General features: G+C 47.3%; 1 protein-coding gene across 1 annotated transcript; it reads left to right on the top strand.

Annotated features, from left to right (window-relative positions):
* The first annotated feature begins 6,488 nt into the window (after positions 1-6,488).
* Positions 6,489-16,129, top strand: clic3 (chloride intracellular channel 3). The gene is made up of 6 exons (XM_084338588.1): positions 6,489-6,635; positions 10,742-10,851; positions 11,658-11,783; positions 13,887-13,993; positions 15,062-15,237; positions 15,952-16,129. The coding sequence occupies exons 1-6, from the start codon at positions 6,600-6,602 to the stop codon at positions 16,114-16,116; spliced, it is 720 nt and encodes a 239-aa protein (XP_084194714.1). The 5' UTR covers positions 6,489-6,599; the 3' UTR covers positions 16,117-16,129.
* Positions 16,130-22,434: the final 6,305 nt, after the last annotated feature.

Raw genomic sequence — 22,434 nt, 5'->3', positions numbered from 1 at the left:
ACAGTGAGAACCACTGTTCTACAGTGTACCACCTCTCAGTCCCCGTACCCCCACACTGAGAACCACTGTTCTACAGTGTACCACCTCTCAGTCCCCGTACCCCCACACTGAGAACCACTGTTCTACAGTGTACCACCTCTCAGTCCCCGTACCCCCACACTGAGAACCACTGTTCTACAGTGTACCACCTCTCAGTCCCCGTACCCCCACACTGAGAACCACTGTTCTACAGTGTACCACCTCTCATGTATATGTGTTTATATGCCCAGGTAATCAGATGGCTACTGTAAAACTCGACCTTGTTTATACAGAGCAATAAACCATTGATTAGATAAAGTCATTATGAGACATGATATACTGATGATACTGATGATATTAGATGGGATATTGAGGTACGTTTACACCTTGTCCCATTTGCTTTTTATTTTTTATTATTATATATATATATATTTTTCCAGTATTTTCATTTTGTTTCCATGGTAATATTCAGAATATTTTGTTTATTCGTCAAGTCAAATTTATTTGTAAAGCACATTTATTTGTAAAGCACATTTAAAAACAACCCATGTTGACCAAAGTGCCGTACAGAACTTTATTATAATACATTTAAGATAAGATAAGATAAGATATTCCTTTATTGATCCCCTTTAATTTAATTATAATAAATAAATACATACATATATAAATGTATTATTTTAAATTATAATGTTTATATTATATTATAAAGTTTGTTGCTGCCCTCTCTGTGGAACCTGGGGTGACAGGGTGTTCTCTGTTACTGCCCCCTCTCTGTGGAACCTGGGGTGACAAGGCATTCTCTGTTGCTGCCCCCTCTCTGTGGAACCTGGGGTGACGGGGCATTCTCTGTTGCTGCCCCCTCTCTGTGGAACCTGGGGTGACGGGGCATTCTCTGTTGCTGCCCCCTCTCTGTGGAACCTGGGGTGACAGGGCATTATCTGTTACTGCCCCCTCTCTGTGGAACCTGGGGTGACGGGGCATTCTCTGTTGCTGCCCCCTCTCTGTGGAACCTGGGGTGACAGGGCATTATCTGTTGCTGCCCCCTCTCTGTGGAACCTGGGGTGACAGGGCATTATCTGTTGCTGCCCCCTCTCTGTGGAACCTGGGGTGACAGGGCATTATCTGTTGCTGCCCCCTCTCTGTGGAACCTGGGGTGACAGGGCATTATCTGTTGCTGCCCCCTCTCTGTGGAACCTGGGGTGACAGGGCATTATCTGTTACTGCCCCCTCTCTGTGGAACCTGGGGTGACAGGGCATTATCTGTTGCTGCCCCCTCTCTGTGGAACCTGGGGTGACAGGGCATTCTCTGTTACTGCCCCCTCTCTGTGGAACCTGGGGTGACAGGGCATTCTCTGTTACTGCCCCCTCTCTGTGGAACCTGGGGTGACAGGGCATTCTCTGTTGCTGCCCCCTCTCTGTGGAACCTGGGGTGACGGGGCATTCTCTGTTACTGCCCCCTCTCTGTGGAACCTGGGGTGACAGGGCATTCTCTGTTGCTGCCCCCTCTCTGTGGAACCTGGGGTGACAGGGTGAATAACTCCCCTCAACCACTGAAGACCATACAGCTAAAAAACAGATTTCAGTCACTACATGGCGAGCCTTCATCGCCAGCTGAGGACAGGCCTCTTAATGTCAGTCCCACAGCGCTCAAATAGAACGGGGAAGGATATGAGCAGGACAGAGGACTGCAGCAGCAGCGAGAACCAGACTTGCACCGCTCTGAAGACCCGGCTCACAGACCAGGCTCGCACCGCTCTGAAGACCCGGCTCACAGACCAGGCTCGCACCGCTCTGAAGACCCGGCTCACAGACCAGGCTCGCACCGCTCGGAAGACCCGGCTCACAGACCAGGCTCGCACCGCTCAGAGGACCCGGCTCACAGACCAGGCTCGCACCGCTCGGAAGACCCGGCTCACAGACCAGACTCGCACCGCTCGGAAGACCCGGCTCACAGACCAGGCTCGCACCGCTCGGAGGACCCGGCTCACAGACCAGGCTCGCACCGCTCGGAGGACCCAGACTCGGAGGACCCAGACTTGGGCCGAAGTGTGCAGGACAGAGGGCCACAACAGCGGATCACTGAGCCAACAGCGCTAATTATCGGCGATTCTACTGTAGCAAATGTCAACATTGATACCTTGATACCAAAATAGACTGCTTCCCTGATGAAATGATTTGTGACGTAACAGAAGAAATTCCAGAAATTCTGTCGGCCCACAAAACTGTGAACAAGATTGTCATCCATGTGGGAGGAAATTATATGACTGCAGACGGAAACACTGAAAAGGGACTTCACTGAACTGCTAAAACTGCCAGTATCCAAAGATCAAGAGTCATTCATCAGTAGCCCTATCCCTTCTTCGAGACCAGGAATGAAATGTTTCAGTAGAGTGATGGCTCTAAATGGATGGCTCTCAATTGCCTGTCCCCTACACAAAGTGAACTTTATTGACAACTTCAATCTATTCTGGGGGCGCAGAAACCTCTTCGGAATAAATGGATTTATTCTAAACAGATCTAGGGAAATTCTTTACACCTCCAATCTTGATTAAGCCATCCACCACCCAACCGTATCAAAATGTGATGAATAGGCACCATCCCCCACAACACCAGACAATGACCTGCTACAGCAGGCCTTTACATCCCATGGCAACATTCTGAAGACTCCACAAACCAGGTTGACCTTCAGACAACTCCAATATCAGAACTGCTACGACGGGCTACGACAACACTGCAATGGATCTGCAGTCCACCAACCCAAAACCACACCCACGTTCCCCAAATCCCCCACTCCCCTCCTCCAGCTCACCCTCCTCCCGCTCACTCTCCTCCAGCTCACCCTCCTCCAGCTCACCCTCCTCCAGCTCACCCTCCTCCAGCTCACCCTCCTCCAGCTCACCCTCCTCCCGCTCACCCTCCTCCAGCTCACCCTCCTCCAGCTCACCCTCCTCCCGCTCACCCACCAGCTCACTCTCCTCCAGCTCACCCACCAGCTCACCCTCCTCCAGCTCACCCTCCACCAGCTCACCCTCCTCCAGCTCACCCTCCACCAGCTCACCCTCCTCCAGCTCACCCTCCTCCAGCTCACCCTCCTCCAGCTCACCCTCCACCAGCTCACCCTCCTCCAGCTCACCCTCCTCCAGCTCACCCTCCAGCTCACCCTCCTCCAGCTCACTCTCCTCCAGCTCACCCTCCTCCCGCTCACCCTCCTCCAGCTCACCCTCCAGCTCACCCTCCTCCTGCTCACCCTCCTCCAGCTCACCCTCCTCCAGCTCACCCTCCAGCTCACCCTCCTCCCGCTCACCCACCAGCTCACCCTCCTCCAGCTCACCCACCAGCTCACCCTCCAGCTCACCCTCCTCCAGCTCACCCTCCTCCCGCTCACCCTCCTCCAGCTCACCCACCAGCTCACCCTCCTCCAGCTCACCCACCAGTTCACCCTCCTCCAGCTCACCCTCCTCCCGCTCACCCTCCTCCAGCTCACCCACCAGCTCACCCTCCTCCAGCTCACCCACCAGCTCACCCTCCTCCAGCTCACCCTCCAGCTCACCCACCAGCTCACCCTCCTCCAGCTCACCCTCCCCACTTGTCCTCCCCACTCCCCTCCTCCAGCTCACCCTCCTCCCGATCACCCTCCTCCAGCTCACCCTCCAGCTCACCCTCCTCCAGCTCACCCTCCCCACTCCCCTCCTCCAGCTCACCCTCCTCCAGCTCACCCTCCAGCTCACCCTCCTCCAGCTCACCCACCAGCTCACCCTCCTCCAGCTCACCCTCCTCCCGCTCACCCTCCTCCCGCTCACCCTCCTCCAGCTCACCCTCCTCCAGCTCACCCTCCAGCTCACCCTCCTCCAGCTCACCCTCCTCCAGCTCACCCTCCTCCAGCTCACCCTCCAGCTCACCCTCCTCCAGCTCACCCACCAGCTCACCCTCCTCCAGCTCACCCTCCTCCCGCTCACCCTCCTCCCGCTCACCCTCCCGCTCACCCTCCTCCCGCTCACCCTCCTCCCGCTCACCCTCCCGCTCACCCTCCTCCAGCTCACCCTCCAGCTCACCCTCCTCCAGCTCACCCTCCTCCCGCTCACCCTCCTCCAGCTCACCCACCAGCTCACCCTCCTCCAGCTCACCCACCAGCTCACCCTCCTCCAGCTCACCCTCCCCACTCGTCCTCCCCACTCCCCTCCTCCAGCTCACCCACCAGCTCACCCTCCTCCAGCTCACCCTCCCCACTCGTCCTCCCCACTCCCCTCCTCCAGCTCACCCTCCCGCTCACCCTCCCCACTCCCCTTTAACCACAGGATGAACAAACTGGTGAACGCTGGTCTCAAACTTACGCTAAATACTCTATCATCATAGCTAGCCCCCAGCTCCCCGCTGGTAGAGTACCAACAGCCCTTCCAAAAACTATAACCCCCCCCCCCCCCACACACACACACACACACACACACACCTGCTCAAAGCAGCCTAGCTATCAGTCTAGATCGGTCGTCTGGTAATCTAAAGGTTCTCGGTTTGATTCCCGGCTTCTCCTGGCAGCATGACGAAGTGTCCTTGAGCAAGACACCCCTAACTGCTTCGGATGAGCAGGTTGGCACCTTGCATGGTTCCCTCCGCCGTCGGTGTGAGTTAATGGGTGAATGTGAGGCATAAGTTGTAAATTACTTTGGATAATATATGAATGCAGTCCATTTATCAATAAACAATTAAACTATTAGCTGGGAGACTGTGACCTGGTCTGTGTACCCCCCCCCCCCCTCTCTCTTCCTGTTGTCACACAAAGACTATTTTCTCAAGACTCACCTGTGCTCTCAGAATACTATCTGGGTGAGAGAGCATTTGATTTCATGTCAGTCAGTCATGAATGCTGCTGAACCAGAGAAAGACAGTGTTGAAGCAAGATTACAATGTAAACAAACTACTGAGGAAGGAGATGGAGAGAGAATTAAAGAGAGAGAGTGGAAGTGAGTGGAAGAGAGAGTGAGAGTGGGGAAGAGAGAAAGAAAGGGGGGGAGGGGATGAAAGAGAGTGAGTGAGAGTGAGGGGGGGGTCGAAGGAGAATGAGAGAGTGGGAGAGAGAGATGAGTGAGTGAGAGTAGGGGGAGACGGGAGAGAGAGAGAAGGGGGGGGGGGTAAAAGAGAGTGAGTGAATGGGGGAGAGAGAGGGGGGTATAAGATGAGAACTATTATCCCTGGGGGGCAATAGCACAGACAAACTGAACCCCACAAGTTTGCAAAAAGGGAGAGAAACAGAGACACACACACGCAAACACACACACACACACACACACACACACACACACACACACACACACACACACACACACACACACACACACACACACACACACACACACACACACACACACACCCCTTACTCCTAGAACCCACCTCACCCCTGCCCACTTTGACAACCTAGGATGGCTTAGAGTAGACGACAGAGTACAGCAACTTGCAATGGGCCTGGTCTACAAGATACACTACACGACCAAGGTAGGTACCCATGTACATGTCAAAATACTTCCCAAAGGTCAGTGAATACCAACACCAGAGGGAGCTCCACAAATCATGTTAAACCCAGATTCGGCTCAAACAAGGGACTAAACACGTTTCGCAATTATGCCACATCAATGTGGAATGCCCTACCCAAAGCTGTAAAGGAATGTGAATCACTACCCACTTTCAAAAACACTCTCAAAAAACACCTACGGGAGACTGCAATTCGAAACTGGCCCCTGTAAATGTCCCAACACAACCCCCTCCAATGTACAGTAAAAATTACCAAGTATGGTCTTGTCAATATTCCAATGTACAGTTTTGCTTGTACAGTTGTACAGTGTCCCCCACTCACCCCCCCTACCCCCCCCCCCCCCCCCACTCCTACCCAATCCCCCCCCCACCCACCCAACCTCCTCCAATGTACAGTTTCTACGTCAAATGTATATACTCTTTTTTCTGGACTCTTTTCGTATCACAAACTGTACTGTATTTGCAAATCTGGTATGTCATAAATGTATAGATGTAGCAGTACTGTCTATCTGTATGTCATGTATGTCATATATGTTACGATGAATTGAAAATGGGGGACCCTGATGTAAACAAGACGAAAGTCTTTCTCTGGTCTGCATCCCCTTAACAATTGTATGTATTGAGCTGTACTGTACTGTACCCATTCTGCAATCTGTTAATAAAGTTTTCAATCAATCAATCAATCAATCAATCAATCAATCAATCAAACACACACACACACACACACACACACACACACACACACACACACACACACACACACACACACACACACACACACACACACACACAGAGGGAACAGCTGACACACAGAGAGTGACTTAAGGAGAGTGGAAGAAGGCTGGGAGGAGAGATCAGGCTCTACTGGTTGATCTGGAAATACAGGCAATTGGTGTGGGCCGTCCAAGCCTGACAGGTGAGGTGAGAGAGAGAGAGAGAGAGAGGGAGGAGTGCAACATTAAAATAAAAGCGGACAGGCTAACAGGGTGCTAGTTGCTCGTGTAACAAAGACAGAAGGACAGAGAAAGAGAGAGAGAGAGAAAGCGAGAGAGAAAGAGATGGCTGAGCCCCCGAAGATTGAACTCTTCATCAAGGTAAGACTCACTATACTTGCGACGAAACTGCTGTGAAAAACCTCCTCTACTTGCAGTTAAAAAAAAGAAAACACACAGTTGTATTGTCTATCATCTTTTTCTGCATGGTTTTCTTATTGGAGATTATTTTCCAAAAATGTGTAAACATAACAATTACTCACATAACATGAGGAAAAGAAAAGGTAAACAAAAGAGAATGTATGAAAAAGAAAAACAATGAAAAGCACAGTTGGAGGTTCCAATGATGAAACAATACAGATCAGGCATCAAATGACTTGTGACAATATTGATTTATAGACGGCTTCACCTTAACAACATTCTAAATGGACCCCAGTTTCCTACCTGTTGCAGTGTTTGCTAATATCAATAACACACATCAATACACATCAATAAACATCAATAACAATATATCAATAACACACTATGCAGAGAGTTGGACGATGCTCCACTGACCAAAGAGGAAGTAAACTAACTGGTGCTACCTATACTCCTATTATTTTCCCATAACAAGTCAAATAATCGAATTTCACGGCGTCTATGCAGCCTTGTTTATTCACCAAGTCCATGGAAACGACGTTAAACACAGCCATAAAGGTATGGTTTCCTTACGCAGAAAAGACATAACACTATAATCTGTTTACTTTCTTGATAACTACATCACTGCATAACTCATACATGTTCAGAAACTTAATTTGTGGTTATTAGTGATACTCTGTATACACCCAATTCAAAGTTATAGCCGCATCCAGATCAGGCATCAAATGTGTTACAACCAGTGTTATTAGTAGTTAGTAAATTAGTAGTTGAACTACATTTTGCAGTAGCTTGCTAGTAGTTCAACTAAATTCAAATGGGCATAGTGATTTTAGTTACTTGAGGTGGAGTTGAACTGCTGGAACTATAATTTTGGGTGGAGGATATTGGCAAAGAAAGTAAATCGAATGTTTTTTGTACTTCTACCTCACCTCTCTTGAGTGACAGCTCTTTGACCAGCCCCTCCTCTCCTCTCCCCGTTTGTGCAAGAGGTTCTGCTCTGACAGCTGACAGGCGAGACCATTGTCTGGGTAACGTGGGTAAATAGTCTAAAAAGGTCTGTTCAAGATAACACATTATAGAGTTTTAACAAATGCAAGTGCATGTGTAAGAGACAGGCTTGATAGTCTGCAAAGTATATAGGCCTAACTATGGCATGCATGTGCAAGCATACAGTAGCTCACACATAGAATAGTCTTTAACCAGGTGCACAGTTCGCCAGCCGGTTTCAACTTGACTACATAAACATTGTAAATGGACCCATGTTTATTTCCTGTTAAAGTGTTTGCTAATGTCAGGAAATTAACTTTGTTGTTCCCTAGTAACAGAATTCCACTGAAACGTCTGTAAGAAGATGCTGTGTTTCAACACACAGCCTTCATCAGCATCAATTGAATCAACTGTATTCAATCAGGCATAGGCAGATTACATGGTATTTACCCAGAAGGTTGATTCTGTTAAACTGGGGGCAGATTACATGGTATTTGCCCAGAAGATTGATTCTGTTGAACTGGAGGCAGATTACATGGTATTTGCCCAGAAGGTTGATTCTGTTGAACTGGGGGCAGATTACATGGTATTTGCCCAGAAGGTTGATTCTGTTGAACTGGAGGCAGATTACATATTACATGGTATTTGCCCAGAAGGTTGATTCTGTTGAACTGGGGGCAGATTACATGGTATTTGCCCAGAAGGTTGATTCTGTTGAACTGGGGGCAGATTACATGGTATTTGCCCAGAAGGTTGATTCTGTTGAACTGGGGGCAGATTACATGGTATTTGCTCAGAAGGTTGATTCTGTTGAACTGGGGGCAGATTACATGGTATTTGCCCAGAAGGTTGATTCTGTTGAACTGGGGGCAGATTACATGGTATTTGCCCAGAAGGTTGATTCTGTTGAACTGGAGACTTTGTAAAATATCACACTTGCTTTAAAAGGATCAAAGTGTGACAACCTGCTGTGCATTCCCTTTATAAATACTGCTCAGTAAATTAACGTATTGTAAGCAGTGTTAGGGAAGCTACTCTGAGAGCATAGTTTTATAAGCTACCAATTACATCACAGTGGACGGAGTTGAACTACAGCACAGCTACCCTTAAAATGAAGAAGTAGTTCAAACTACGTCATAAAAACATTTCCGATAACATCTGCAATGTAATGCACAATTAAGTGACATACCACTCAATTGAAAATGAAAACCTAAGTGCATAGTGTACTCACTTTAACAGCTATCTGCCAGTCAGATTTGAACAAACACCAAATCTGGGTTCTTTACAGATAAACATTGCCTAAATATAAACTGGAAGGTCATGAAACATATGGCACATACAGTATATTCTGACGAAGGTCATGAAACATATGGCACATATCTCCTGACAAAGGCTGTGAAACATATGGCACATAATATCCTGACAGGTTGTGAAACATATGGCACATATCTCCTGACAAAGGCTGTGAAACATATGGCACATATATCCTGATGAAGAACATCATATGGTACATATATCTTGATGAAGGTTATAAGAGATGGAAATCTGGGCAACCTTTTAAAGAGTTTGCAGTGATAAAGATGTGGAAGCTGTGTTTGTTGAGGTTGTTTCACCTCCAGCACCTTGCATTCCCAGAGTAACCTTCTCAACCTCGTCTCCAGAGAAGCCATGTCAGGTGACAGAGCAGAACCAAAAAAGAGCCAGTCTGACCGGTTTAGAGACCTGCATGTTTTGGTTTCATACCCTGCAGAAAATGCCACCGCTTCCCCACATACCAATGACCTCATTATTCCAATATGTAGAGATGATAAGCATCTAAACTACTACACAAATACAACCTGGCAGACCTTCATTCCTCCCACTTGGAACTGTGCACATGTATTAGAGAAAGCAACAGTTGTGATTCAGAAAAGAAGGCCAGGTTTGAGATAGGTCAATAGTGTAGGAAGGGGGGTGCCATGCACACTTTGGAAGATATATCAAGATGTACATATTTAGACTCCTAAAGGTGTCTATATACCAAATATATATGTCATTTTGGAATCTGTAATGTCGTCAAACAGTGACCTCTACGCTTTTGTTTTTGTTTGATGTGTGGGTCGGTTTTCAGTGGGGATAGAGGAGGGCTTGCTACTGCTGGCCACACCTCAGGGTCTGCCAAGAGAGGTCTGGAGAAATTCACAGTATAATAAGTTACTAAACTGTCATTTTGGATTCCATCATGATGAAAGCGATGCAATTTACAGTTTTCATAACTTCTGAAGCAGAAATTGTAGAAAGAGAAATGTGTGCATGCATGTGCATATATATTATGTATTATGGTAAACCTTGGGTTATGTTGTGGTTCACAGAAGAGGCATAGGCAGAACTGTAGTAAAAACACAAAGTTGTATTGATTTTAGGGGGAAAGGGCGGGAAAGTCCCTCTCTTAGTGTGAGCCTCGATCTCTGTTCGTGAGTTTCTTTGTTTTATAGTTTTGAGTTTTTTTGATTTTACAGTGTGTGACTATTTACCTCAGGAAACACCGGTGTAAATTCATCCATTCTTGATTTATACTTAAAATAATATCCTACCTCATAAAAATATTTACATTGTTATCCTACCTCAAATGAACAGCGAAATGTGTTGACACTTTGTTGCAGAAGCATGTATATTCAACATTTTATCCAGCTCCAGTGTAGCTGCAAAATATATATATAATGTTATACTTCTTACATACCATTCGTCTTATACGTAATCGTCTTCTACTGTACGTCTTCTCATCATCAATAGTTGGTTCATGCTGGATTGTTGGATAAAAACAAATATCTGAAGTAACAGAACGAAAGTTCGCAGAAAATCAATGTGATCTGCCATTTTGCCACTGTTGTGTTTACTTCTGCCTGAGTAACGCCCCCCCATTGATGACGGAGGACGGTGGAACTTTGGTTCTGCTTAAACTGGTGTGAACGTGGGCTGGTTCGCAAGGAAGCACCAAGGTTCTGAGACTCCAGAACGGAGCCAGAACCAGAACCATGTCTGTCTGAAAGCACTAAGTGTGACCATTGTTGTTGTCTACATTATTTATGTGTGTGCTCTTTCAGGCCAGTGATGATGGAGAGGGTGTGGGGAACTGTCCTTTCTGCCAGAGAATCTTCATGATCCTGTGGCTAAAGGGAGTCAACTTCACCCTCACCACCGTAGATATGAAAAGGTAAGCAGAACACTGTCTGTCTGTATTGGGGAGGGAGCACAATGGCCTAGAGGTAGAAGAGTCCGACCAGTAACTGGAAGGTCACTAGTTCAATCCCCGGTACTGACAGGAGGGTTTTTCCAGCTGGTGACTGAAGTGCGGCTGCATCCACAGTGCCCACCATCTCTGCCTAAGTGCCCCTTGAGCTAAACACCAAACTGGACTGTGATGACTGTGTGTAGCCTATGTGTAACTAGGAAGGGATATGAGAAAAGACACATTTCAATTGACAGTAAATACAATAAAGTCATCTTCTCCCTTCTGTGTGTGTGTGTCTCTCTCTCTCTCTCTCTCTCTCTCTCTCTCTCTCTCTCTCTCTCTCTCTCTCTCTCTCTCTCTCTCTGTTGTCATGCACACACCTTTCCATATAAACAGGCACATTACTAACCAGGATATGAAAATGTATATAAAAACACCTTATCCACTCTGAGCTAGTATGATCAACACCTTTTGTTCTGTCCTCTAGACAGCCTTCCCATCTCCAATTTCTCTCTCTCTCTACCCCCCTCTCTCTCTCTCTCTCTCTCTCTTTCTCTCTCTCTCCCCTTCCCCCCACCCCCCCCTCTCTCTCTCTCTCTCTCTCTCGCTCTCTCTCTCTCTCTCTCTCTCTCTCTCTCTCTCTCTCTCTCTCTCTCTCTCTCTCTCTCTCTCTCTCTCTCTCTCTCTCTCTCTCTCATTCATATGCAGTACACCATCAAGATTTGGTAATCTGTGCAAACAAACCCGATAGCCCTGTTGTTGACTCTTGCCGTTTCCATCCACTCCAGGGCCCCTGAGGTTCTGAAAGACCTGGCGCCGGGCTCCCAGCCTCCCTTCCTGATGTACGACGAGGAGGTCCGTACGGACACCAACAAGATAGAGGAGTTCCTGGAGGAGCGGCTGGCCCCGCCACAGTGAGTGCCTTGTTTACACATGGTAACGACTTTCAAAACACATAGCCCTTCGCTGTAAACTCCACTCCTAAGTTAACCCCCCCCCCCCCCCCCCCTCTTCGCCACCTGAATCAGAACGGTGATATTAAACTTGTGCAGTGTTGGTGAACGAAGCGTTTGCGGTTCAAGACACAGTCAGACAAGAAGATCGACACCAATTTCCTCTCTGTGCATTCAGTAGAAACTGATCTGGCTAAAGGCTAGCTTAGCACAAATTAATTAAGTGAATACAAACCACTAGTCTAGCTTGAAACTCTGTGAGATGTGTTTTTTTATCCCAACAGGCTAGCTGGTCCGTATCCATTTCCATTCCATTTCCATTTAGTCATTTAGCTCGCTTTTATCCAAAAATGAAAATGAACCGAACATACACGTACATACACACTCACACACGCATGCACACACTCCCACACATGCTAACTATGGTTGCTGCAGTGATGTGGAATTTCCCATGATAAAAAAATGTATAAACATGACACCGATCATTTTACAAAATGACGCTCATATCTGTAGAGCGTTTCCTTTGATATTTAATGTTATACGGGTACATTGATCTGTTGTGTCTGTCCGTCTAGGTTTGTTTTTAATACATTTTCACTGATGAGTATCCATTTGTTGGGCAGACAGAGTTGTGGTTAGGTTCTAATTTAATTTAATTTAGCTTCTAATACCATCCGACAATTTTCTATCCTTGCATCCTGCAAACATACTGTTGCTGGTCTGGACTGGTCCTCTGAGATCCTCTCCAGTCAAACATACTGTTGCTGGTCTGGACTGGTCCTCTGAGATCCTCTCCAGTCAAACATACTGTTGCTGGTCTGGACTGGTCCTCTGAGATCCTCTCCCGTCAAACATACTGTTGCTGGTCTGGACTTGTCCTCTGAGATCCTCTCCAGTCAAACATACTGTTGCTGGTCTGGACTGGTCCTCTGAGATCCTCTAGTCAAACATACTGTTGCTGGTCTGGACTGGTCCTCTGAGATCCTCTCCAGTCAAACATACTGTTGCTGGTCTGGACTGGTCCTCTGAGATCCTCTAGTCAAACATACTGTTGCTGGTCTGGACTGGTCCTCTGAGATCCTCTCAGGTCAAACATACTGTTGCTGGTCTGGACTGGTCCTCTGAGATCCTCTCCAGTCAAACATACTGTTGCTGGTCTGGACTTGTCCTCTGAGATCCTCTCCAGTCAAACATACTGTTGCTGGTCTGGACTGGTCCTCTGAGATCCTCTAGTCAAACATACTGTTGCTGGTCTGGACTGGTCCTCTGAGATCCTCTCCAGTCAAACATACTGTTGCTGGTCTGGACTGGTCCTCTGAGATCCTCTCCAGTCAAACATACTGTTGCTGGTCTGGACTGGTCCTCTGAGATCCTCTCCAGTCAAACATACTGTTGCTGGTCTGGACTGGTCCTCTGAGATCCTCTCCAGTCAAACATACTGTTGCTGGTCTGGACTGATCCTCTGAGATCCTCTCCAGTCAAACATACTGTTGCTGGTCTGGACTGGTCCTCTGAGATCCTCTCCAGTCAAACATACTGTTGCTGGTCTGGACTGGTCCTCTGAGATCCTCTCCAGTCAAACATACTGTTGCTGGTCTGGACTGGTCCTCTGAGATCCTCTCCAGTCGAGCTTCCGCTGCTGCAGGGTTTAAATCCGAAGGATTGCCAAATCCTCCTCCACCATTATGTAACCTGTCCTGTCGCCTCTAGAGGCTTCTTTCTTTCCTTCACATGAAGTTAATCTACTCAAAAGTGAAAGTGAAACCTACTCTGTGCCACGACTCTGCTGTCCACGCAGACACTTTCCGTTTATAATGTTGACTGACTAAGTATTGATAACATTAATAAATAAATAAATAAAGGTTTTTTATTTTATGAATGGTGGCACTGGTAATGTGAAAATTAACAAAATGGGTTTTATTTTATTTTATTTCTATAAAAAGCATACACTGGTGGGGGGCGGTGGGCAAGTAATGTACTCAGTGGATGCCTGAACACTCAACACCGGTATCACAGACTACCGTGGCAAGCCTAGTGCTAACATGTTCTTTTCTGCGCTGACAGGTATCCGAAGTTGGGCTGCCGATACAAGGAGTCTAACGGTGCTGGGGACGACATCTTCCATAAATTTTCAGCGTACATCAAGAACCCCAACCCTGGACTCAATGACCGTAAGAAACACTCATCAGTGGTTCTCATCCTTTTTAGTGTCAAAGAACCGTGGATTTAAATGTATTTGGCTGCCGGCCCCCATTAGATAACATTCTGTGAAGACCTTTCTCGTTAAGAGATACAGTATGATTTTGTCTAGAATTCCATAACTGCTTAAACAGGTTAAAGGAACATTTACCGTCTTCTCCAGAGTCAGACAGGAAGATAGATACCAATTTCCTCTCTGTGCGTTCAGTAGAAAGCTATCCGGCTGCAAGCTAGCCTAGCTTAGCACAAATTAATGGAAGCGGATACGGACCAGCTAGCCTAGCTGTTGGCCAAAAAACACCTCTCCCAGAGTTTTAAGCTAGGCTAGTAGTCCGTATCCGAAACATGAATAGTCATTGTTGTACACCCTCTCACTGGGATAACTAACGTCTATGAAATAATAGTGAAAATCAGTTCCCAATGGTTGCTTCGGACCCCCTTCAATCTCCTCAAGGGCCCCAGTTTGAGAACCACGTAAATGCATCTTGGTTTCATTCTAAAAGGACGGTGGAGAGTAGAGCTGTTCCATTCCAGACATTTTGGAGTCGATTCCACTTCCACATGGTGGGAATTAACGTTGATCGTGGAATCAATATTTCTTTGGCTTCTCGATTCCGAAGACTAAATTGTTTTAAAGTTTCTGCTTTGCGAATTTGACCTCTTACTTTGCTTTCTTGTTTATCTAAACTAAAATACTGCCTAGTCAGTGATGTGTGCAGTGTGGAGATACCTTGGGCATTTTCTCAGGATACCTGCAACATGTAAACAATTTTTTTTTTAAATGATAAATGAATCAATATATTTTTGTTCCGCACCGTTTTAAAAGCTCTGTGGATATTATTCTTGTTTTTAAATGATTACTCTAAATTTGATCTATTGATAGGTATTATCTATTATACCTTTAAAACCCACCCTCAATTGCAATAGCTTTTTTCTTTGTTTTTCTTTTGATCTTGGGCGAGTGTGAAGCACTTTGTCGCTGAACTGTTTTGAAAGCTGCATAATGTACAAGGTTTGCTCACATGGTTACTCACTTTCAGTGCTGGAGAACAAGTTTCTGAAGAGCCTGGTGAGGCTGGACCAGTGTCTCCTCACCCCTCTGCCTCACGAGCTGGACGATAACCCGGACGCCAGCGAGTCCCCGCGCCTCTATCTGGACAGCAGCTCGCTCACCCTGGCCGACTGCAACCTGCTGCCCAAACTCAACATAGTCCTGGTGAGCCGCCGGGCATCACACCCACTGTTTTTGGTCAACCCACCACAGTGGTGGTGAGGAGATTCCGAACTATGCCAGCAAATGGAGTTACTTAGCAGCTAATGTAGTTCTTAAAATAGGAGAGATAGATGGCTGCCTGTCAAAATGGCTTGTAAAATGTATAGATTTACCAGACTGCATGCTATATGATTTTTACAGGATCTTTTTTTTTTACCTAAGGCATTCAGGTAATTAAGTTATGCTGTATATCTATGCAATATTATAAGAACATTCATATTCATATTATCCATAACCATAAGTATAAATGCATTATAGAAATCTCTATTAACACAAAATAGCTCATAATGTCTCAAAAGCACACATGTGCATAGATAAGGTCCAAAGAGGGCTAGAGCCCCCCCCCTTCCCCCTGAACTTTTCCCTGCCCTTTACCCCCTGCCTCCTGAACCTATCCCTGCCTCCTGCCCATTTCCTTGCCCCCTTCCCAATTCCCTGTCCCTTTCCCTGCCATACAAATAGTGTCCTCTTAATACATTTTATAATCCATTAATACAGAGGAACCCTATTTAAAAAGAGTATTCCACCCCTTTTCTTGCTTGAGCTCCTGCCCTGCAAAATATCAGTGTCTGGTCCTACTCCTTGTCCTACTCCTGGTCCTACTCCTGGTCCTATTCCTGGTCCTATTCCCTATGTAACTGTCTTCCTTTCCTCCAGGTGGTGTGTAAGAAGTACCGTGACTTTGTTATCCCTGAGGCGCTGGCAGGCCTGACCCGCTACCTGAAGAATGCCTACCAACAGGACGAGTTCCGCTACACCTGCCCCAATGACTCAGAGATCCTCCACGCCTACCATCATGTGGCCAAATACCTGAACAAGTAGAACAGTGGAGAGAGGGGGGGGGTGGAGGGAGGGAGAGAGGGAGAGGGGGGAGAGGGAGAGAAATAAAGGGAGAGAGGGGGGATAGGGGGAAAAGAAGGGAGAGGAAGAGAGAGGGGGAGAGGGAGAGAAGAGAGAAATAAAGGGAGAGAGGGGGGAGAGGGGGAAAAGAAGGGAGAGGAAGAGAGAGGGGGAGAGGGAGAGAGGGAGAGAAGATAGAGAGAAAATATATTGTATTAATGAAAACAGGGATTGTTCTCACCTAAGACTGTACTACTTTGTACCTCAAGAAGAAGATGGAGAAGGAAGGAGATAGACAAATATATATATATATATAGAGAGAGAGAAAGAGAGAGATTGAGAGAGAGGGGCAGGGAATGAAAGAGGGGAGACGGAAGAGGGAGAAGAAGTCTAAAGCTAATGAGAAAGGAGGAAACGTTTACCAGTCTTCAAGTGTGAGTGCTCGCTGTAAATATGCTGTCATGAAAATACTTTGTAATGTGTGCAATGTGTGATGTGTAAGGAAGTTTAGCACCGACATGGCAACATTATGGGAAATGCACTTACCATCTTCTCCAGAGTCAGACAAGAAGATAGCTACCAATTTCCTAAGCTATCCGGCTGCAAGCTAGCCTAGTTTAGCACAAATGAATGGAATGATAAATGAATGTATACGTACCAGCTAACCAAAAGGTTTTAGGTTAGGCTATGGTCCGCTTCATCAATTTCCATTAATTTGTGCTAAGCTAGGTTATCTTGCAGCCGGATAAGAGAAGACAGTAAGCACATTTCCCATCATTTTGGCTTGTTACTTTAACATAGGTATTTATGTAATTGGGTTCCAATGTGAATAGCAGTTTGTTAGATTAGATTAGATTAAAATGTATTGTCATTATACAGCACAAGTACAGTGCAGTTAGATGCTTAGAAACTACATCTGCTATAATTATATATATATGTAATAGTATGTATGACTTTGTTTTGCACAAGTTTGTATAGATCTGGATTCTTTTTTCTACCCCTGAAAGAGAACGAAAAAGCACTGTAAATGCCAGAAGATGTTTGTTCTGTTTGTCTGCGTATGAATGCATGTATCTGCATTTTAAACTATATGTGAATTACAAATGATTAATTTGACTTTGATTTGTTATCATGCAGGAAGCCTACGTGATATTGTATGTTATGTTGCATATTCATGTAAACCAGTTATGAAGTTGACAAATAAATAAAATTAAGAAAAACTGAACTTCTCTTGTATGGAACATAACATTTTGCAGTAGTTGGGTGGTAGTTTAACTACATTAAAATCAATAACTCTTTCACTAGTTAACAACTTTAGGTCTTGTAGTTTAGGCAGTTAAATACAAATTTCATATTTCCCTAGAAATGTAGCATTTCCCTGATTCCAATTCAATGACTGCTCCCTGTCATCTGCTTAAGGCAAAGAAGAATGACTTTGATCGATGTACAGTATGGATAAGAAGAATCCGCCAAACCAAAAGCCTTTTCAGCCGTTTGATGACCTCCATGCCACTCTGTTCCGATCTTTCCCTCCAGAGCCAGGAAAACGCTAATGAGTCAGAGGACGTTGAATACAACCTCCAGAATTCAGACGAGGACCGTCCCTTGGACGCCTTACTGCAGCATCCCCATCTACTTATCAGGAGGATAATACAGAAATGGATGCAAGCTGCCCCGATCATTCCATGACTAGCATGGTGGAGCGAGACCCCTCCTCGATGCCTCAGGATGTCCCGCTCCCAACCATCCCGCTCCCAACCATCCCGCTCACAACCATCCCGCTCACAACCATCCTGCTCCCAACCATCCCGCTCCCAACCATCCCGCTCCCAACCATCCCTCTCACAACCATCCCGCTCCCAACCATCCCGCTCCCAACCATCCCGCTCATAATCATCCCGCTCACAACCATCCCGCTCCCAACCATCCCTCTCACAACCATCCCGCTCCCAACCATCCCGCTCCCAACCATCCCGCTCCCAACCATCCCGCTCACAACCATCCCGCTCCCAACCATCCCGCTCCCAACCATCCCGCTCACAACCATCCCGCTCACAACCATCCCGCTCCCAACCATCCCGCTCATAACCATCCCGCTCACAACCATCCTGCTCATAACCATCCCGCTCCCAACCATCCCGCTCACAACCATCCTGCTCATAACCATCCCGCTCACAACCATCCTGCTCATAACCATCCCGCTCATAACCATCCTGCTCCCAACCATCCCGCTCATAATCATCCCGCTCATAACCATCCTGCTCCCAACCATCCCGCTCATAACCATCCCGCTCATAACCATCCCGCTCCCAACCATCCCGCTCATAATCATCCCGCTCACAACCATCCCGCTCCCAACCATCCCTCTCACAACCATCCCGCTCCCAACCATCCCGCTCCCAACCATCCCGCTCCCAACCATCCCGCTCCCAACCATCCCGCTCACAACCATCCCGCTCCCAACCATCCCGCTCCCAACCATCCCGCTCACAACCATCCCGCTCACAACCATCCCGCTCCCAACCATCCCGCTCATAACCATCCCGCTCACAACCATCCCGCTCATAACCATCCCGCTCACAACCATCCCGCTCACAACCATCCCGCTCACAACCATCCCGCTCATAACCATCCCGCTCACAACCATCCCGCTCACAACCATCCCGCTCACAACCATCCCTCTCATAACCATCCCTCTCACAACCATCCCGCTCCCAACCATCCCGCTCCCAACCATCCCTCTCACAACCATCCCGCTCACAACCATCCCGCTCATAACCATCCCGCTCACAACCATCCTGCTCCCAACCATCCCGCTCACAACCATCCCGCTCACAACCATCCCGCTCACAACCATCCCGCTCCCAACCATCCCGCTCCCAACCATCCCGCTCACAACCATCCCGCTCACAACCATCCCGCTCACAACCATCCCGCTCACAACCATCCCGCTCACAACCATCCCGCTCACAACCATCCCGCTCACAACCATCCCGCTCATAACCATCCCGCTCACAACCATCCTGCTCCCAACCATCCCGCTCACAACCATCCCGCTCACAACCATCCCGCTCACAACCATCCCGCTCCCAACCATCCCGCTCCCAACCATCCCGCTCACAACCATCCCGCTCACAACCATCCCGCTCACAACCATCCCGCTCACAACCATCCCGCTCACAACCATCCCGCTCACAACCATCCCGCTCACAACCATCCCGCTCACAACCATCCCGCTCACAACCATCCCGCTCACAACCATCCCGCTCACAACCATCCCTCTCACAACCATCCCGCTCACTACCATCCCGCTCACAACCATCCCGGTCACAACCATCCCGCTCACAACCATCCCGCTCACAACCATCCCGCTCACAACCATCCCGCTCACAACCATCCCGCTCACAACCATCCCGCTCACAACCATCCCGCTCACAACCATCCCGCTCACAACCATCCCGCTCACAACCATCCCGCTCACAACCATCCCGCTCACAACCATCCCTCTCACAACCATCCCGCTCACTACCATCCCGCTCACAACCATCCCGCTCACAACCATCCCGCTCCCAACCATCCCGCTCACTACCATCCCGCTCACAACCATCCCGGTCACAACCATCCCGCTCCCAACCATCCCGCTCACAACCATCCCGCTCCCAACCATCCCTCTCACAACCATCCCGCTCCCAACCATCCCGCTCCCAACCATCCCGCTCCCAACCATCCCGCATCTCCTCTTCCTGTCAAAAATACTAACGTAAACAGAGGGGGACGTAGTGCTGCTGAGGCTTCAGCTACAGCCATGGGCCACAGAGCAGCGGCACTAGAGCTCCAGGTCCTAATCTCAGCAGAGTATCTCTGAGCAGACCAGCTGGGGCTGTCCCTCCCGGCTTATCCCAAGTGAAGATAAGAGAAGACGATGCCAATCAGAATGACTTCCCGCCTGACGTCAGCTGCTGGCATCAAGCCTCACCTGTGCTGACAGCGATAGAGGAAGATATGCCGGTGACCCTGCCCTCCTCACCTCTTCACAATGAGTCAAGGCGGATCTCATCTTGGATTTTCCTCAGCCAATGAGGATGCTGCCCATGGTAAGATGAATGCATTCCTGTCAATAGTGCTTGCCACTTTGACAGCTGTGGAATGCAGGGCCCCGATAAGCCTGGTGACGTCACGTTACTACGTTAGTGCTATGGCCTCTGGGGATGATAATCCCACTAGAGCCAGTAGCATTTCGACTTTCATTCACTGAATAAAGTGTATGCTTCTTGCCAGGGTCGGGGGGGGGCCACGCATCTTCTGTAGCCCCCCGTGGGGATATTCGCTGTGCTCTTCAACATGATATTGTAGCATTGAAATGGATTCCCCCATCCCTGTGCTTTCCAGGTGGGGAACTACAGTAGTGCTCTGCCGGCCCAGACTCTCAGTCCTAACAGTGGTAACAAGAGTGTGGAGCAACTGTAGCAAATGTTGATTACATACCAGTGTTTGAAGGCAGCTTTAGAACTAATGCATTGCCAGGGAATAATATTATTATTCTACCCGGTCGATATTCTGGTTCTCAGTCAGTCAGAGGAGATGGCCATGCGATCACACCAAGTGTATAGAACAGACGGCGTAGTCTGGGGTTTGCTATGAACTGGAAAAAGAGTGTGCCTCTTCCCGGTCAGCAGGTGGAATTTTCATTCGACATTCTGGCCTCTCACACCCTGGTACCGCGCTGAGAGGGTTTACATCCTCACAAGGCGGTTACAGCTTTCACTGTAATGCCCCTGCTAGGCAAGATGACGTTAGCCCACCCAGTGGTCCACTCTGCCTCCTCCACATGCGGAATATACAGATGTTATTTACCAGCAGGAAAATAGACCTTGTGCGTGGAATGAAAATACTGCTGAGAGTTCCCTCATTTGTGATGAGCAACCTAGACCACTGGAGGGAACCAGAGATGCTCTCGAGGGGGTGTTCCTATGGCCTGTATACTTGTAAGCAATAGCTCACAACAGGCCATGGTATAAGGGTATTATATCACAGGGGAGTAGTTCTGACAGCCCCTTAGCTGTGTAACAGAACTCACTTTAGGGCGACAATAATGTGGTCAAGAGGCATGGTTTCTATCTTGTGCCTGAACTGGCGTGGCTTCTTTTATTCACATATAAGCAGCAGTTGTACAACTCTTCTCTCTTTGAGAGACGTTGGAGGAGAGAACGAAAGGGGTGGGCACCTTTCCTTTTATAGTTGCCCTAAGGTAGAATACCTGGGTGGCTACGCCCAGAGCGCCCTCCAGTGGGGACAGATATATATTCACCAAGGCAATCACTGGTGGAGACAATTGTCTACACAGGTAAACAGTTACTAGTGTAAACAGTCATATGTACAGTTAGACAGTTACTAACAATCCTATACAGAGTCTCTTATCTCAACACTCCCACTTTTTAGTATACTGGCTGACTTCTTGGAAAAACATTTTAACAAAGGAAATAATATATATAAACTCAAAAGCATCCATAGGGTATGACATTCAATACCTTCACACTAAACATGACCCTTGCAAATCACATCAGTTTCAATTTGAAAACAGGTTCCCTCATAGTATCTATTACTCTGTTGTCCGTTGGACAGCAAACCGGTGTCATTCTTTCTTATCTGATGGCATACCCGATGAGATGATATTATTTATAATGACATGTTTACATCTATATTGACACCTCAGGTTCCTAGTAATCACAATGGTCCCCTGGTTGTCCTTATAAACAACAGTCTCCATATATACACAATGTTCATCATTTTAAACGGTTTAGACAGAACCCCCATTCTTCAAAAACACCATATTTGGTAGAGAGGATATATTTCAATTACCTACTGCATCTTGAACAATGCATTCATAACCATATCTTCATCACTTCGAGCAGTTGCTCTAGATAAACACATTTTCATTGTCATAGCTAGAGATATATACTCAGCTTCACAGGCTGATAGTATCCCTGTAGGCTCTAATCCTTTGCTGTCTTTTCTGAAAAATCGCTGTCCGTCTGCAGCACCTCTGGGATAACGAAAAACATATTTTGACGTAGTTCAATGATTCTCTGTGGGACCAAAAAAAAGAATACTATGACATTCTTACTCACTACAGAACATAGGTCAGGGCGAGTACAGGCTGTCCAACAGAATGAAGTTACCCACAGTTTATCTATACATTTCTTACTTCAGTCAAAACATCTCAGGACCTTCTCCCACATATCTCTTCTGGGATATTTTTACACAGTTGACAGACTGTTCGAAGTCCATACCTATAAAATG

Source organism: Notolepis coatsorum (assembly GCF_963971535.1).
Source record: "Notolepis coatsorum genome assembly, contig: SCAFFOLD_453, whole genome shotgun sequence".
NCBI classification, from domain to species: domain Eukaryota; kingdom Metazoa; phylum Chordata; class Actinopteri; order Aulopiformes; family Paralepididae; genus Notolepis; species Notolepis coatsorum.
The sequence above is the reverse complement of the archived record's forward strand: the minus strand, read 5'-3'. Positions and strand labels throughout refer to the sequence as shown.

What these genes read in the sequence shown, in the direction of transcription:
- clic3 (XM_084338588.1), top strand. Translation starts at nt 6,600, where the DNA reads ATGGCTGAGCCCCCGAAGATTGAACTCTTCATCAAG. An exon ending in AGATTGAACTCTTCATCAAG is followed by an intron (nt 6,636 to 10,741) that starts GTAAGACTCACT and finishes GTGCTCTTTCAG; the next exon opens with GCCAGTGATGATGGAGAGGG. An exon ending in CAACCCTGGACTCAATGACC is followed by an intron (nt 13,994 to 15,061) that starts GTAAGAAACACT and finishes ACTCACTTTCAG; the next exon opens with TGCTGGAGAACAAGTTTCTG.